General features: G+C 42.8%; 1 protein-coding gene and 1 pseudogene across 8 annotated transcripts in view; one reads left to right on the plus strand and one right to left on the minus strand.

Annotated features, from left to right (window-relative positions):
• ATF1 (activating transcription factor 1) overlaps positions 1–16,334 on the minus strand; it is an 81,981-nt gene that overhangs the window by 14,193 nt on the left and 51,454 nt on the right. For 6 of the 7 annotated variants that reach the window (XM_080662800.1, XM_080662804.1, XM_080662802.1 and 3 more), the window contains 2 exons: positions 16,123–16,223; positions 5,916–6,046 (listed from right to left, as the gene is read on the minus strand). In XM_080662800.1, the coding sequence (XP_080518926.1) occupies positions 5,916–6,046; positions 16,123–16,223 (232 nt within the window). The remainder of the gene's footprint in view (positions 1–5,915; positions 6,047–16,122; positions 16,224–16,334) is intronic. The other variant, XM_080662806.1, reaches the window with a different exon arrangement.
• Positions 13,723–14,319, plus strand: LOC308243324 (large ribosomal subunit protein uL6-like; annotated as a pseudogene). Its single transcript has one exon. The product of its transcript is annotated as a large ribosomal subunit protein uL6-like (transcript).

Consider the following 16,334-nt stretch of genomic DNA (forward strand, 5'->3'; position numbering starts at 1 on the left):
TGCTGCAGCACCACCAGCCAGGTGGCCTGGGCCTCTCGCTGCAGGGCGATCGATCACGGGGCTCTGTGATCAATGGCTCCATAGAGGGAGGACCCACTCACCCGCCGTAGTGCTGCTGGCCAGGTAGCCTGGGCCTCCCTCCTTGGGGCGAATGATTGTGGGGCTCCGCAATCTACCTTCCAGCAGAGGGAGGCCCCACCACCCAGCTGGGGCTCCACGATCAATCATCACGCAGAGGGTGGCCTGGGACTCTCTCTTTGGGGCGATCGATCATGGAGCCCCCCCATCGATTGCCCTGCAGGGGGTGGCCTGGGCCTTCCTCTGAGGGGCGATCACGGGGCGATGGCGGGCCCCTGACCAATTGCATCACACCCGCATTGGCTGGACTGGCAACAGTGCGTGTCATAGTGTGGTTGTCCAGAAGGTTGTCCGGACCGTCGTTCTGCTGTTTGGTCATTTGGTTGATTTGCACATTACACTTTTATTATTATAGATTAAGTTGTTTATAGTTCTCACTGAGTTGTTTGATCACCCTATGACCATTACTTTGAATTCTTTACCTGACAGACTGCTTGCTTCCATTTCATTTAGTTTCTTCCATTTCATTTAGTTTCTTTTCTGGTGATTTCTCCTTTTCTTTCATTTGCGGGGGGGCGGGGGGGGTGCTTGTTTTTTTATCTCCCTATTTTAGCAGCCTAGCAGTCTGGGGCACCGGGTAAGGCTGGTGGGGTCCTGGGAATGGGTCTTTGTGTCCAGAGATTATTGGTCATGCAGGGTGTCACAGTAGTGTGTCCGATTTTCTGGAGACACCAGGTTAGGTATGCTGGGTCACTGTGGCAGGTCCAGCATCCCAAGGTGTCAGGTCACTTCTACCAGGCCGTCAGGCAGCAGGGCCTTTTGTCCAGGCACAGAGGGTTGTGGTGGCATGTCTGTGTCTGGTGGCGTTGGGTCATGCTGGCAGTGCTGGATGCACCACTTTAAGGTGGTGGGGCCAACTGTCCAGGAATACCGGGTTGGGCGTGCTGGGTTTGGCAGCAGGTCACTGTGTCCAGGTGAGCCTCTTTTCAAGGTGGTGGGGCAGGTGGATGCTGCTCCACTAGTGCAGGGAGCAGATTGAGTGCCCTTCATCTGGTGTAGGGGCAGGCTAGGCAGGTCCAGGTGCTACTCAGCTGGTGAAGGGGCAGGCCTGGCTGTGCCTCTCCCTCTGTTGCAGGGCATGGGCTGAGCAGGGCGCTGACCTGCTGGTGGAGGAGGCGGGGCAGGCCAGATGACCCTATACCAACATGGCTGGCAGCAGGGTGCTCAGCTGTAGAGAGGGCAGGGCGTGCCCCAGTAGCCAATGCAGTGAGGCAGGCCCCAGCCAGTACTCCAAGACCCACAGCGCACAGAGCTGCTATGTCTGATCTGTATGTCAGGGGCTTTGTGTCCCTGCTGTGGGGCCCTGCGCCTGTGACCATGGCCTAGAGGTGCTGGGGCAGGTTTGTGCCCTGCAGCCTCCTCCTGTGGGGGATCCTGCAGCTCCCCCACAATGGTGAGCTCCCCTCTATTAAGCAGAGAAACGCACCCAGGGGAGCAGCATGCTGCGTCCCATAGCTATGAGCGCCTGATCTGCTCTCCCAGAGTTCCCCCTCCCACAGACAGATGCCCTTCTACAATCACAACCCCCCACATTCTCCCTTGCACTCACCCACTCACTCTGATCCTGCCCATTGCCATGTTGGGGCTCCTTTTTTTTTTTTTAAATAGATTTTTATTGATTTTTGAGAGAGGAGGAGGAGAGAAACACTGATGATAGAGAAACATAAATCAGCTGCCTTCTGCAAGCCCCCAAGTGGGGATCCAGTCCACAACTCAGGCATGTGCCCTGACTGGGAATAGAAATGGCACCCTTTTGGTGTATGGGACTACTCCCAACAAACTGAGCCACACTGGCCAGAGCTCACCAGCCACATTTCAACTACTCAATAGTCAAACATGGCTTAGTGGCTACTATACTGGACAATGCAGATATAGAACACTTCCATCATTAAGGAAGTTCTATTGGATCATGCTACCCAAAATAATAGTTTACTGTATGTATAGCAAAAAACCATGTTACAAGGGTTGGTACTATCCATGGTTTCAGGCATCCACTGGGGGTCTTGGAACATATCTTTTGCAGACAAGGGGGAGGGAGATACAACTGTATCGTAATTTTTAACTTGCAAATATGTTATCTTTAAAATTTTGGGGGGGTGGAATGCAGGGAACAAACTGGTGATGACCAGAGGGGAAGGGGTTTTGGGGAATGGGTGAAAAGGTAAAGGGATTAAGAAGTACAAATTAGGCACAGCTGGTGTGGCTCAGTGGTGAGTGTCGACCTATGAACCAGGAGGTCACGGTTTGATTCCTGGTCAGAGTACATGCCCAGGTTGCGGGCTTGGTCCCGACTGGGGGGCATGCAGGAGATAGCCAATTAATGATTCTCTCTCATCATTGATGTTTCTACCTCTCTTTGCCTCTTCTTTCCTCTCTGAAATCAGGAAAAATATATTCAAAAACAAAAGAAGTACAAACTGGTAGTTAAAAAATAGTCATGGGAATGTAAAGTTCAGCACTGGGAAAATAGTCAATAATCTATACTAATAAAAGAGAAACATGCAAATTGACCATACCTCCCACAAGCCAATCAGGAGCGAGTATGCAAATTCACCCAACCAAGATGGCAGCAGCCACAGAGCTGGAGCGAGCAGGAGGCTTGGGTTGCCCCCGCGATGGAGGAAGCCAAGCTTCCTGCCCCGCCCTGGCCTCCACTCAACGAGGCGCTAAGAAAAAAAAGAGGGGCTGGGAGCTTGGGTCGCCAGGGGGTAATCAGGCCAGGATGGGATGACAGTTGTGGGTGATCAGGCTGGTAGGGGTGGGGCCGTTGGGGGTAAGCAGACCAACAGGGGGCACAGTTGGGGGTGAGCAGGCCGTCAGTGGGGGGTCAGTTGGAGGTGATCAGGACAGCAGGGGGGCAGTTGGGGGCGAGCAGGCCAGCGGCGGGGGACAGTTGGGGGTGAGCAGACCAGCAGGCAGAGTGGTTAGGGGCAATCAGGTAGGCAGGTGAGCAGCTGGAGCCAGCAGTCCTAGATTGTGAGAGGGATGCCAGACTGCTGGTTTAGGCCAGATCCCTGTAAACCGGCAGTAGGACATCCTTCGAGGGGTCCCAGATTGGAGAAGGTGCAGGCTGGGCTGAGGAACACCCTCCCCACCCCTGTGCACAAATTTCGTGCACCGGGCCACTAGTATTATAATAACTATGTATGGTGCCAGGTGGGTATAATACTTGAATTACCAGGGGGAACACTTTATAAATTATATAATTATCTAACCACTAGGCTATATGCCTAAAATTAATATAAAATGATACTGAATGTCAATGGTAGTTGAAAAATAAAATTTAAAAAAATATTTTTGAGGAAGTAGTAATGCATGTATATGGTAAAAAAAAAATTGTTTTGTTCAAAATGCAAGTGAACCTCCCATCTGCCTCTGATGTCTGTTCCCAAGTTTCCTTCCTTGCAATCATTATGCCCAGTTTCTTACATTTTCTCAAGGAAGTATTCTATTTTTATTCTTTAAATCACTTATTCATAACAAATTTTACTGAATGCCTACTATGTGCCAGGCCCTATATGCTAAGGATAGAACTGTGAACAAGACCAAGTTATTTCCCACAAGGAACTTAACATAGATTATCTCATAAATTAGCTAACAGATAATTACATAATTGAACTATGTACTTCTTTATTTTGAACTATGTACTTTTTAATAATCCTATCTAATAAAAGAGTAATATGCAAATTAACCATCACTCCATCACAAAGATGGAGGTGCCCATAGCCACAAGATGGCGGCACTCCAGTTCCCCAGTCCTGGCGGGGGGGGGGGGGGGGGCTGCTGCTGAGAGTGGGCAGTGTGAGCGGTCTGGCGGAATGCTTGCTTCGTCGCTGTGGCGACAGAGGACCTCTGGGCAGCGGGTGCAGAGTGGCCGGGGCAGGACGCTTGCTTCATCACCGCGGCGATGTCCCGGCCATGGAGGGCCTCTGGAGGACAGGGGGGCCACCCCGCAGCTTCCGCGGCTGAGCGCAGGCCTGGAGAGGAGACGGCGGGCCCACCTCCCACAGAAGCAGCACAGCTCCCTCCAGCACCCACACTCGCTTCTGGCTCCCATAGAAGCAGCGCGGCTCCTGGCGGTGCGCTGCAGTACCCGGCCTACTGCGCACTATTTTGTGCGATGGGCTACTAGTTATATATAAATGCTATAAAAATATTAGAAAATAAAGAAAACTAAAAGGAGCAGCGGCATATTTTAAAAAGAGGAGTCTCTTTGCCCAGCTGGTGTGGCTCAGTGGTTGAGCATTGACCTATGAACCAAGAGGTCACGGTTTGATTCCCAGTAAGGGCACATGCCCAAGTTGCAGGTTTGCTCCCCTGTGGGGCATGCAGGAAGGCAGCCAATCAATGATTCTCTCTCATCATTAATGTTTCTATCTCTCTCTCCCTCTCCCTTCCTCTCTGAAATCAATAAAAATGAATAAATAAATAAAATAAGAGGAGTCTCTTTGAGGAGGTGACAGTTAAGCAGAGTAGAAGTGAGAATACAAGCCAGGTGAGGATCTTGTAGAAGAACGTGCCAGGCAGTGGGATGACAATGACAAAAATCCTGAGTGAGAAACAAGTTCCTTGTATTGAAGGAAACAGGGAGAAAGTCTGTGTGGCCAGAATGCCACCAAGTGGCAGGGGATGAGATCGGAGTGGCAGGAAAGACCAGATCCTGAAAGCAATGCCTTGTAGAATTTGTTCTAAAGTGTGATGGAACATCACTGGAGGATTGTAAGCAAGAGTGGTGTGATCTAATGACATTTTAAATAAATCACTTTCACTGCAGTACAGAAAACTATTAGAGTAAGTATGGAAGCAAGATAACCAACTGGATGCCTACTGTAGTAATTCAGACATGTGTGCAACAAGGTGGTGGTAGTGACTTGAGATGGTTAGATGGAACATATTATTTTGTGGCAAGAACCAGTTAGACTTGAAGAACAGTGGTTAGGAGTAAAGGAGAGACTATTTAAAATGGATGGTCCGGCTCAGCGTGGCTCAGTGGTTGAGGGTCAACTTGTGATCCAGGAAGTCACGGTTCGATTCCCGGTCAGGGCACATGCCCAGGTTGTGGGCTAGATCCCCAGTAGGGGGCATGCAGGAGAAAGCTGATCCATGATTCTCTCTCATCATTAATGTTTCTCTCTCTCTCCCCCTCTCCCTGCCTCTCTGAAATCAGTAAAATTATATTTAAAATAAAATAAAATGAATGGTCCAAGTGAATTTCTTGAGGTGATGGACTATATCTTTTATTTTTTTTAATCCTCACCTGAGGATAAGTTTTATTAATTTAAGAAAGGAAAGGCGGGGAGAGAAAGATCAATACGAGAGAGAAACATTGATTGGTTGCCTCCTGTATGCACTCCAACTAGGGATCTAATTATGTGCCCTGACTAGGAACTGAATCCACAACCTTTTTGTGTATAGGACAATGCTCCAACCAACTGAGACATCCGGCTAGGGCTGATGGACTATATCTTGATAGTGGTGGTGGTGGTTAGATAATCCATGCATTTGTAAAACATACTTTTACCCCAAACTAAGTGTATCATTTATAAGCTGTGTGACTACTTTAGGGACATTATTTAACTCTATAAGCTTCAGTTACCTCATAAATTGATAACTACCTACCTCATAAATTTTAAGGAGATAATGCTGAAAAGTACTTTGCTGTATTTCTGGCTCAATTATCATCACTATTGAAGTATGACAGTCTTTCTACACACCTTCTTTACATGGAAAGGTTAGTTTTTATGTATCTATCAGGTAGAAATTTTTCCTATACATACTGTACTGTCCGGTGCTAGTCTGATAGATGGAAGTTGGAACAGACATAGGAGTGACAGCAGAAACTCCAGGATTTTCTCCGTCTCCTTTTCTGCCCCGTGTATCTTCAGAAGATAGATCTTTCAAAATTTTTCTGTGAAAAATAGAACTCTATTAACGTTGGTAATGTGGGGTGACTTTATAAAAAGAAATTGCTAAATAAATCTTTTTCAATCTCTGGTTAAAAGTACAATAATCTACCAGACACCTATGATGTGTCAAGGTATTCTTTTGTCTAACAAATACTTTTTAATGATGTATTATAGGCTAGTTATACTTTACTTTATGACTATCTGAAAAGAGACACTGAACAAATACTCATACAGAGTGCCTTTCAATGTACCAGGCCCTTGCAGAGGTATGAAATGTCACTATCCCCTACAGGATGGCTCCATTGTGAGGGACTTCATTAATTAACATTTTCTAAATAGTGTCAGTGACCTTCTTTTAAAAAGATCAAATTTAATTTATCAACCTTCAACTCTATAGTGGAAGAGAAGCCCACAGTTCTCAGAAAGAACAAGATTAGAAATACTATAAAAATGCAGAGTATCAGTGATTTTAAGAAATGCTTATTTTAACAAGAAGAGGTAAATAAGATACCACAGGTATCCCTCAGATTTGGTAAAATGGAAATCATGATAGAAATAAGAGGATGAAAAGAGATTACTTATTGAAAAGAAAGGTTTTCCAAAATACAATTGGGGGAGGAGGGAAAAATAAACATTGTTTATTTCCCCGGGGGGGAGGGGGGGGTTACTCAAGAATTCCATGTTCACTATAGAAAAACCAGAAAACGGAAATGTACTTGTGTGAAAACATAACAAAAAAAGAACCACAAAGGAAAAACACCCTTGGCATTAAAAGGGATTTTTCATGTTACCTATGCCAACCTTCCAGTCCATGTAGGAATTCCTTCTCTACATTCCTAATATCCTCTATTTCCAGGAATAAGGCATCCTGGAAAAGGATACAATTTCCAAAAAGCAAACCATTCAATTATTGAACAGTTAGAGCCCTTGTTAAAGACCCCAAACCGGTTCCATCCAGTGAAGCTAGAGAAATTTAAGTTACAAAACTAATTCTATATGCATACCCTACTTTGCAATATTTGACAATTGCTACAGGTCTTGTTTTTTTTTTCAATGCCAAATAACTAGTTCCTTCAGCTGCTCCTATATAACATGCTGAAAATCATTTTCCAGCTTGGTCTCCTTACTCTGAACAGTCTTCCCACCAAGAGCTAACACAATCTTAGTCTGTATTACCAGAAGTTTCATACAGAACACAGGAGGTGGCAGTCCCTGTGTTGAGCATTTGTAGAAGTCACAGTAGTTCCTAAACCTGTTTATATATCAGAATCATCTGGAGTTTCTATTGAATCCAGATTCCCATCTGGTATCCCTAATGATTGAGTGAGTGGGCAGGAGAGAGCTCCAGAATCCATTTAATGAGCTGCCTCCATGGTTTTATGCAGCCAGCCTATCATGAGACTGTGGAATACTGTACCCATTTCTTTTTCATTTTAAGTTATGAAACATTTTGAGCACAAAGTAAATAGAAACACCTATGTACCATATACCAAGAACCAACAGATGCTAATATTTTGCCGTATTTGTTTCAGATATCTTATTTAATAAGAATTAAGTTACAGATACATCAATGTCACCACCAATTCCTTTTCTTTTTCTCCCCCTCAAAGAACACCATAAAATTATTGTGTATCATTCCCATATATATTACTTTATTTTTACCACATAGCATTTAGAGATATTATTTGTCATTGTTTTGTATTTTTCCTCATCTTTTAAAAAATGTCTTGTCAACAGTATTACAGATTGCCTCCCCTTTTGCCTCCCCGCCCCCCCATTGCCCTCCTCCCACCTTGCATCCCTGGAATAAATCCCACAGGGTCATAGTGTATGAACTTTTTAATATATTGCTGGATCTGATCTGCTAATATTTTGTTGATGATTTTAGCATCTATGTTCATCAGGGATATTGGTCTGTAATTCTCTTTTTTTTTTTTGTAGTGTCTTTATCTGGTTTTGGAATTAGGACAGTGCTGGCCTCTCAAAAAGTGTTTGGAAGTATTCCTTCCTTTGGATTTTTTGGAATAGTTTGAGAAGGATAGTTGTTAGTTCTTTGAATATTTGATAAAACTCCTGTGAAGCCATTCAGGCCAGAACTTTTGTTTGCTGGGAGTTCAATTTCATCAGTTGTTATCACTCTATTCAGGTTTTCTGATTCTTCCTGGTTCAGTTTTGGAAGATTGTATTTTTCTAGGAATATGTCTATTTCATCCAGGTTGTCCAAATTGTTGGCCTATAGTTGCTCACAGTCTTTTCTTATAATTCTTTGTATTTCTGTGGTGTCAGTTGTTACTTCACGTCTTTTGTTTCTAATTTTATTTGGATCCTGACTTTTTGTTTCTTGATGAGTCTGGCTAAAGGTTCAATCTTGTTTATCTTTTCAAAAAACCAGTTCTTAGTTTCATTGATCTTTTGTATTGTTTTTTTTAGTCTGTCACTTATATCCACTCTGATCTTGATTATTTCCTTCCTTCTACTTACTCTGGGCTTTTCTTGTTGTTCTCTTTCTGATTCTTTAAATTGTATGGTTATATAGTTTATTAGAAATTTTTCTTATTTTTGTGTGTGTTTTTTTTACATAGTCCTGTAGTGCTTTGAAGTTCCCTCTCAGGACTGCTTTTGCTGTGTCCCATAGATTTTGGCTTATTGTGTGTTCATTTGTTTCCAGGAAGCTTTGTATTTCTTCATTGATCTTATTGGCAATCCATTCATTGTTTAATAACATGCTATTTAGCTTCCATGTTTTGAATTTTTGAGTGTTTTTATTGTAGATGATTTCTAATTTCATGCCATTGTGATCTGAAAAGATGCTTGATAGGATTTCAGTCTTCTTGAACTTGTAGTGATTTGTTTTGTGTTCTAACATGTGGTCTATCTTTGAGAATGACCCATGTGCACTTGAGAAGAACATATATTCTGCAGCTTAGAGGTGAAATGTTCTATAAATGTCAATTAAATCCATCTGATCCAGTGTGTCATTAAGGGTCCCTGTATCCTTGTTGATTTTTTTTTCTGGAAGAGCTCTCCAGTGATACGGTGTTAAAGTCCCCTACTATGATTAAATTTTAGTTGATATCTCCCTTAAGGTTTTCCAGAAGGGTGCTCCTATATTGGGTGTATATATGTTTAACAGGGTTATGGCCTCTTGTATAAATGGCCTTCTTTGTCTCTTATTACGCCCTTATTTTGTCAGGTATCAGTATTGCTACCCTGGCTTTTCATTTCTATTTACATGGAAAAAAATTTTCCCCACCTCTTCACTTTCATCCTGTGAGTCTTGTTCTGAGGTTGGTCTCTTGTAGACAGCATATATGTGGGTCATTTTCTTATGCACTCAGCTACCCATGTCTTTTGATTGGATCATTTAAGCCATTTACATTTAAGGTTATTATTGATTGATATTTGCTGGTTGCTATTTTTATTCTTTGTGCCTGTGTTCCTTTCTCTCTATTTCTTCTTCTTACAACAGTCCCTTTAGCATTTTTTGCAGTGCTGGTTTGGTGGTAATAAACTCCTTTAGCCTTTTTTCCCCCCTGCAAAACTCTTTATTTCACCTTCTATTTTGAATGATAGCTATGCTGGATGGTCTTGGATTCAGTCCCTTGCTCTTCAATTACTTTGTATACTTCATGCTACTCTCTTCTAGCCTGAAGTGTTTCTATTGAGAAAGCTGCTGACAATCAAATAGGAATTCCCTTGCAGGTAACTGTCTGTCTCTCTTACAGCCTTTAAGATTCTTTGTCTTTAATGTTTGCCATTTTATTTTTCCTTTTTAAAAACTGATTTCAGAGAGAGGAAGGGAGAGAAAAATAGAAACATCAGTGATGAGAATTATTGATTAGCTGCCTCCTGCATATTCTTCACTGGGAATTGAGCCCACAACCCGGGCATGTGCCTTGACCTAGAATTGAACCCTGATCACCATTAACCAATGAATGAGCCACACCAGCAGGGCTTTAATGTTTGCCATTTTAATTATGTGTGTTGGTGTGGGTCTTTTTGGGTTCATCTTGATTGGGACTCATTTCCTGGACTTGTATGACTTTTCCCTTCACCAGGTTAAGGAAGTTTTTTGTCACTATTTCTTCAAACAGGTTCTCTATTCCTTGCTCAGATTCCTCTTCTGGCACTCCTATGATGTGGATGTTGTTAGGTTTCACGTTAATTATTTTTCCAACTGCCGCTCCGAATATTTTTTTTTTCCTACCTTGTCTTCTAATTTGCTAATTCAGACCTCAGCTTCTTCTAGTCTACTGTTCATTCCTTCCATGGTCTTCTTTATATCATCTATGTCATTATTCATTTATGCTTGTTGTTCTCACTAAGTTGTTTGAGCACTCTTATAACCTTTCCTTTGAATTCTTAACTTGACAAATTGTTTGACTTCATTTCACTTAGTTCCTTTTCTGGCATTTCCTCCCTTTCTTTCATTTGGGGGTTGTTGCTTTATCTCCACATTTTAGTAGTCTGGTAGTTCAGGAAGGGGGCACTCCACTGGTCAAGAGGCCAGGCAAGTCAGGCAATCTGCTATCCAAGGAGGCTCCACAGGTTGAGGGGGCAGGGCAGCCTGGCTCTCAGCTTGATGAGGGGGTGGGTCAAGCACTCTTGATGATGGAGGAGGTGGGGCAGGTGCTCTGCTGGTCAAAGGGGCAGGCCCAGAGGACTGGGCTCTGTGTTGGCCTAGGAAGCAGGGCAGGCTTCTCCAGGGGCCAAACCAATCAGGATACTGGTTTGCTACAACCCTCCCCTGGGTCTGGGGGCATTGGGTCCCAGCGGTGGGGTTTTGGGTGCCTGTATGTGGCGTAGGGGTGCTAGGACATGGCCGCTTCCCTGCCAAGCCTCCAAAAAGGTCTGCTCTCCAATCTCAAGCAGAGAGCAGCTCCGCAGTTCCTCCATCAGGATCGCCCAAACTGCCTGCCTGCGGTTCCCACACTGATTAGCAGATGCCAGCCTACACACTCACTCACACTTGCCTGCAGCCATGCTGGTCTTATTGGTCTGTTCTTGATAAGACTGTGAAAGGTTGTTCTTTACCTTTTAAATAATCTGCCTAGTAAGCAAAAGATTCTGAGTTTAACAAAATGCCTTTAGCAGGTCTTTGATTACTTTTTAAAAAAATTTCTTTATTGACTAAGGTATTACATATGTGTCCTTATCCCCCCATTACCTTCCCCAACACCCCCCCCCCCAATCATGCCCTCACACCCCTGATGTCTGTGTCCATTGGTGAGGCTTATATGCATGCATACAAGTCCTTTGGTTGATTATTCTTTAAAAAATGGAGTGTTCTCTATTAAAAGAGTTAAGGTTTTTAAAAATAACTATGTTATTGCCCTAGCTGGTTTGGCTCAGTGGATAGAGCACTGGCCTGTGGACCAATCGGTCCTGGATTTGATTCCAGTCAAGGGCACATGCCTGGGTTGCAGGCTTGATCCTCAGTAGGGGATGTGCAGGAGGCAGCTGATCAATGATTCTCTCTAATCACTGATGTTTCTATCTCTTTCTCCCTCTCTGAAATCAATAGAAATGTATTAAAAATAAATAAAATAAAATGTTATTTCCTATATTTTGCCTTTGAAGTCTTTTGTCACTCTGGTTAAGCAGATAAGTATTGTTTCACAGTGACCTATGATCCTATTTAATCAAGTGTTCTAAAACATTTTGAGCCCTGACTGGTGTTGCTCAGGGTTAGAGCATAAGCCCGCACACTGAAAGGTCACAGGTTTGATTCCCATTCAAGGGCACGTGCCTGGGTTGCAGGCTAAACCCCCTGTCTAGTTGAAGCACATGTAGGAGGCAGCCAATTGATGTGTGTCTCTCTCCCTTTTGCCCTCTCTAAAAATCAATGGAAAAAATATTCCCAGGTGAGGATTAACCAAATTAATTAATTAATTAATTAATTTTAAAAAAGCATTTTAATAACTTTAATAAACTTCTCAAAAATAAATTATCTAAATGAAGTCTTGTTGATCTTGAACTAACTTTGGGATTTTCCAGAGGGTCCCTGTTGCATCTCAAAAGATGTGTTCTTTCTCTCTGTGAGAGAGATGTTAAACTAATTAAACTTATTTGACAAGTTAAATTACATGGTAGCATTGTCAAATAACAGTTGATACTAAACTTCTTTAGGCTATATTTGTATTAAATTCCTAAAATTGATATGTCCTGTTATTATGTCATCAATCCTAATTGTATATCACAAAAATAACCAAAGTTCCTTATCAACTGTATTATAATGAATGCTCAATGAGATCTTTAACCATGAACATTTTTAAGTATTTTGTCATTTATAATTACTGTTTTAACTCTGAAGTTTTTGCAAAAGTGCTTCATCTTCAAGGAGATTCATGGAAATGACTGACAAGTACAGGTTTCTGATAGCTAAGAGCAATCAATTTGCCTTCACATGAGAGGCAATAATGAACCTTTCAAGTGCTTATCCAGCCTCATATGTGTCATGAATGGTAGCCCAAGATCTGTGCCTGATGTGAAATAGGCCCATTACACTATGATATAATGTTCACATATGAAGACTTCTTCAGGCCACTGTGCAGACTTTGTTGGAATATCTGTGAGAGAGAGGATGGGCAATGAACCTGCAGAAATTTCAAGGCTCAGGCACCACTGTGTAGTTTCTGGGAGTTGTTTGGTTGGGTAAGATGTGCATTGTCCCAGGAACTGTTATTGATACCCTATTCAACTCCTAAGAACTAGAAAGAGACACAAGCCTTTGTAGGAATTTGGAGATTTTGAGGCCTTTATTCCTACCTGGGACAGTGCTTCTCTCTCCCTCATACAGCCGGTGAAGAAAAGCACACGTGGGACTGGGAATCAGAGCAGCAAGCCACCTTTGAGAAGGTAAAAATACTAGCGAAGCCCTAACCGGTTTGGCTCAGTGGATAGAGCATTGGCCTGCGGACTGAAAGGTCCCAGGTTCGATTCCAGTCAAGGGCATGTACCTTGGTTGCGGGCACATACCAGGTAGGTGTGCAGGAGGCAGCTGATTGATGTTTCTCTCATCAATGTTTCTAACTCTCTATCCTTCTCCCTTCCTCTCTGTAAAAAATCAATAAAATATATTTTAAAAAAATACTAGCTTATCTGTGTATCTCTCAAGCAGGGCGACCCTATGAGTTAGATGTGTCTGTGACACTGTAGGATACGGGTTTGAGCACTGTGGTAGAGACAACAGAACGTGAGAGTACCCCTACGATATTGGTCCCGGCTCTGGAAATGGGCAGAAACCCAATACACCCCTATAGATCAACAGCTCCTAGCAGTGTACACAGCTTTCCTCCAGGTAGAGCCTCTCACAAAGGAACAACATATCATGGTAAGCACTTCCTTTCCTATCTACAGGTGGGTTTCAAGAATACATTTCATTTCACCTCTGCCATGGCTCAAACCTCCACTGTGAGTAAGTGGCACATTTATTTGCAGCAGAGGAGCACTGTGCCTGCCAGCCCTATGTTTCTAGAAATGTGGGTGCTACTCTGTAGAATATATAGGTCCTCCAAATGTTCCCATCCCTGTACCTGTGGTGGCCCCTGAGGCCTGTAGAGAGGGAATGAGGGGAATTCCTGCCGACACCTGGTATACAGATGCCTTTAAACAGGAACAAACTATAGCAGCCACAAGCTGAACTCAGAGCAGTTTGGCTGGTGATCACTCATAAGTAATGGTATATGTGACTGAACTCAGTTCAGGCCCCTACATAAACTTTCAAGAGCTCTTTGCCGCATCTACTGCGAGGATGAAGACCATTCTCAGCAGACTGTGGACATCACTCTGAAGGGATGCAGTTATTGTGAAGGGCCCCAGAGGCACCCTGCAGAGGGACTTCAACCACATCAATGTAGAGCTCAGTCTCCTTGGAAAGAAAAAGAGGCTCCAGGTTGACAAATGGTGGGAAAATAGAAAGGAACTGGCCACAGTTCGCACAGAACATGATCAAGGGTGTTACACGGGACTTCCGTTACATGATGAGGTCTATGTACACTCACTTTCCCATCGACGTCATTATTCAGGAGAATGGTTCTCTTGTTGAAATTAGGAATCTTGGGGGCGAAAAATACATTCGCAGAGTTTGGATGAGTTTGCTTGTTCAGTATCTCAAGCCCAGAAAGGTGAGTTGATTCTTGAAGGAAATGACACTGAACTTGTGTCAAATTCAGCTGCTTTGTGCAAGCCACATCAGTTAAAAACAAGGATATCAGAAAATTTTTGGATGGTATCTATGTTTCTGAAAAAGGAAGTTCAGCAGGCTGATGAATAAGATCTAAGTTGTCCAGCTATAGAAACACTGAGATGCCGAATGACTTGTCACACTTGTTTGTGAAACTATAAAGATGTATAATAAAAGCCTCATATTGAGAAAAAAAAAAAACTTTCAAGATTCTGGTGGGCAGGTTGAAGATCTACTCATTGTGCAGCCACTTAAGAAAAGCCTCTTAAGACGTTCCCTTGCTTATTAAACCTCCCACCCACCTACTAATGTGGAGTGGTCTGCCTCTTTGTTTGGTCTCTCTTTGCCCTCTGTATCCAAGGTTGAATTTGCAAACTAACAGACCATTCCTGTCTTACGTGTTTTTGCCTCGTATATTTATTTCCATTTTGTAACAAGGTTCTAAGTAAGCTGATTCCAGTTTACCTTTTTTTTTTTTTTATAAACCTCTGCTTCCTCCCTGCACCTTAAATTTCCAATTTTCAGAACAGGCCAATCTCTTTCTTATCACACAATCTACGTTTGATTACATTTCCCTCAGCCTAAAAAGCTCTTTTCCCACCTTGTATCTCACAAAATTTATCAGATTGCTGGTGATCTAAATGACATCTTTTATGAAGTATTTCCCACTCATTTCCACCAGGCAGGAATGACTACACCATACATGTAGTTCTCTCATAATATCAAACATCTTACTGCAGCCTGGAGGGGCTCAGTGGCTGAGTGTTGACCTATGCACCAGGAAGTCACCGGGTTTAGGGCTTGATCCCCAGTAGGGGGCATGCAGAAGGCAGCCAATTGATGTTGATGTTTCTATCACTGATGTTTCTCTCTCTCTAGAAAAATCAATATTAACAAAAATCTTAATACATCTGTTTCTGTTTCAAACACAGGGTTTCATCCTGTCTCCTGTTCCTCCTATCCATCATCTTGTCATTAGTTCTATCAGTTCTACCACAAACTGTCTCAAATACACCCACTCCAAAACTATTCCACTTCCCATTGAAATCACCCATATTATTTCAACAGCCTTCTGTCAGTTAGTTGTACTACTTCCAGTTTTCCATTCATTCAACAATTACTGATATTAATCTTGTATTGTCACTTTGCTAGGCCCTTGGATCAGAAAAAATATTACATGGGCCATGCCTTAAATAAACTGGATTTCTTGCCTGGCCAGTATAACTCAGTGGTGGAGCACTGACTGTTGACTGATGAACCAGGAGATCATAGTTCAATTCCTGGTCAGGGCACATGCTCGGGTTGGGGGCTCCATCCCCAGAATGGGCTTGCAGAGGAACCAAACAATGATTCTCTCTCATCATTGGTGCTTGTAACTCTCCCCTCCTCTCTCTGAAATTAATAAGTACTGTAAAAGAGGGTCAGTAAAAGGGTGCCACAGAAGAAAGACTTAACCTAAAGTCTCGGGGTAGGGGGAGAGTTGGAGAGAAGGTAATTAGATCAGAGAAGCTTCCAGGAGGAAGTGGGGACTCAAGTATATGAAGGAGTTATGCAGAATGTAGAATAATGTATTTCAGCAAAGGGACACAAAAGGAACAGAGGCCCAGAGTTAGGAATTTAAAATTCCTAAAATCTAGAGTCCTCCTTTCATATTGCTATTAAAGTTAACTCTGTAAAGGTAAATGTGGAAATCTAATACTTTTTCAAAAGATAGGTCTAAATTCTTCTTTAGCACAGCAACTTGGGCCCTTTATAATCTGGCTCCAATCTGCTTTAATAATCCCCTTCTTATATACACACATGCTCCCTCTTTATATAGTTTGTTTTTACACAGCACCACTTGAAATCATTTGGTATTATAGCACACGCATGGTTTGATATGAAAGGACTCACCTATAAGATGGACGCCTTGCTAGGATCCCGTGGGCTTTCTGTGAGGAGCCGATGCTATCAGATGAGTCCTGAGATTCTTCACTTTCTGATAAAGACGATACCTAAAAAACAGAACTAGTTTTACTATGATGAACAATGCAGGTGGAAAAGAATTTAATTTTTACTTTTAGAAACAGTGATTTGTCTCCTGCTACCCAAATTTACTTGTCAAT

Source organism: Plecotus auritus (assembly GCF_963455305.1).
Source record: "Plecotus auritus genome assembly, chromosome: 3".
NCBI classification, from domain to species: Eukaryota; Metazoa; Chordata; class Mammalia; order Chiroptera; family Vespertilionidae; genus Plecotus; species Plecotus auritus.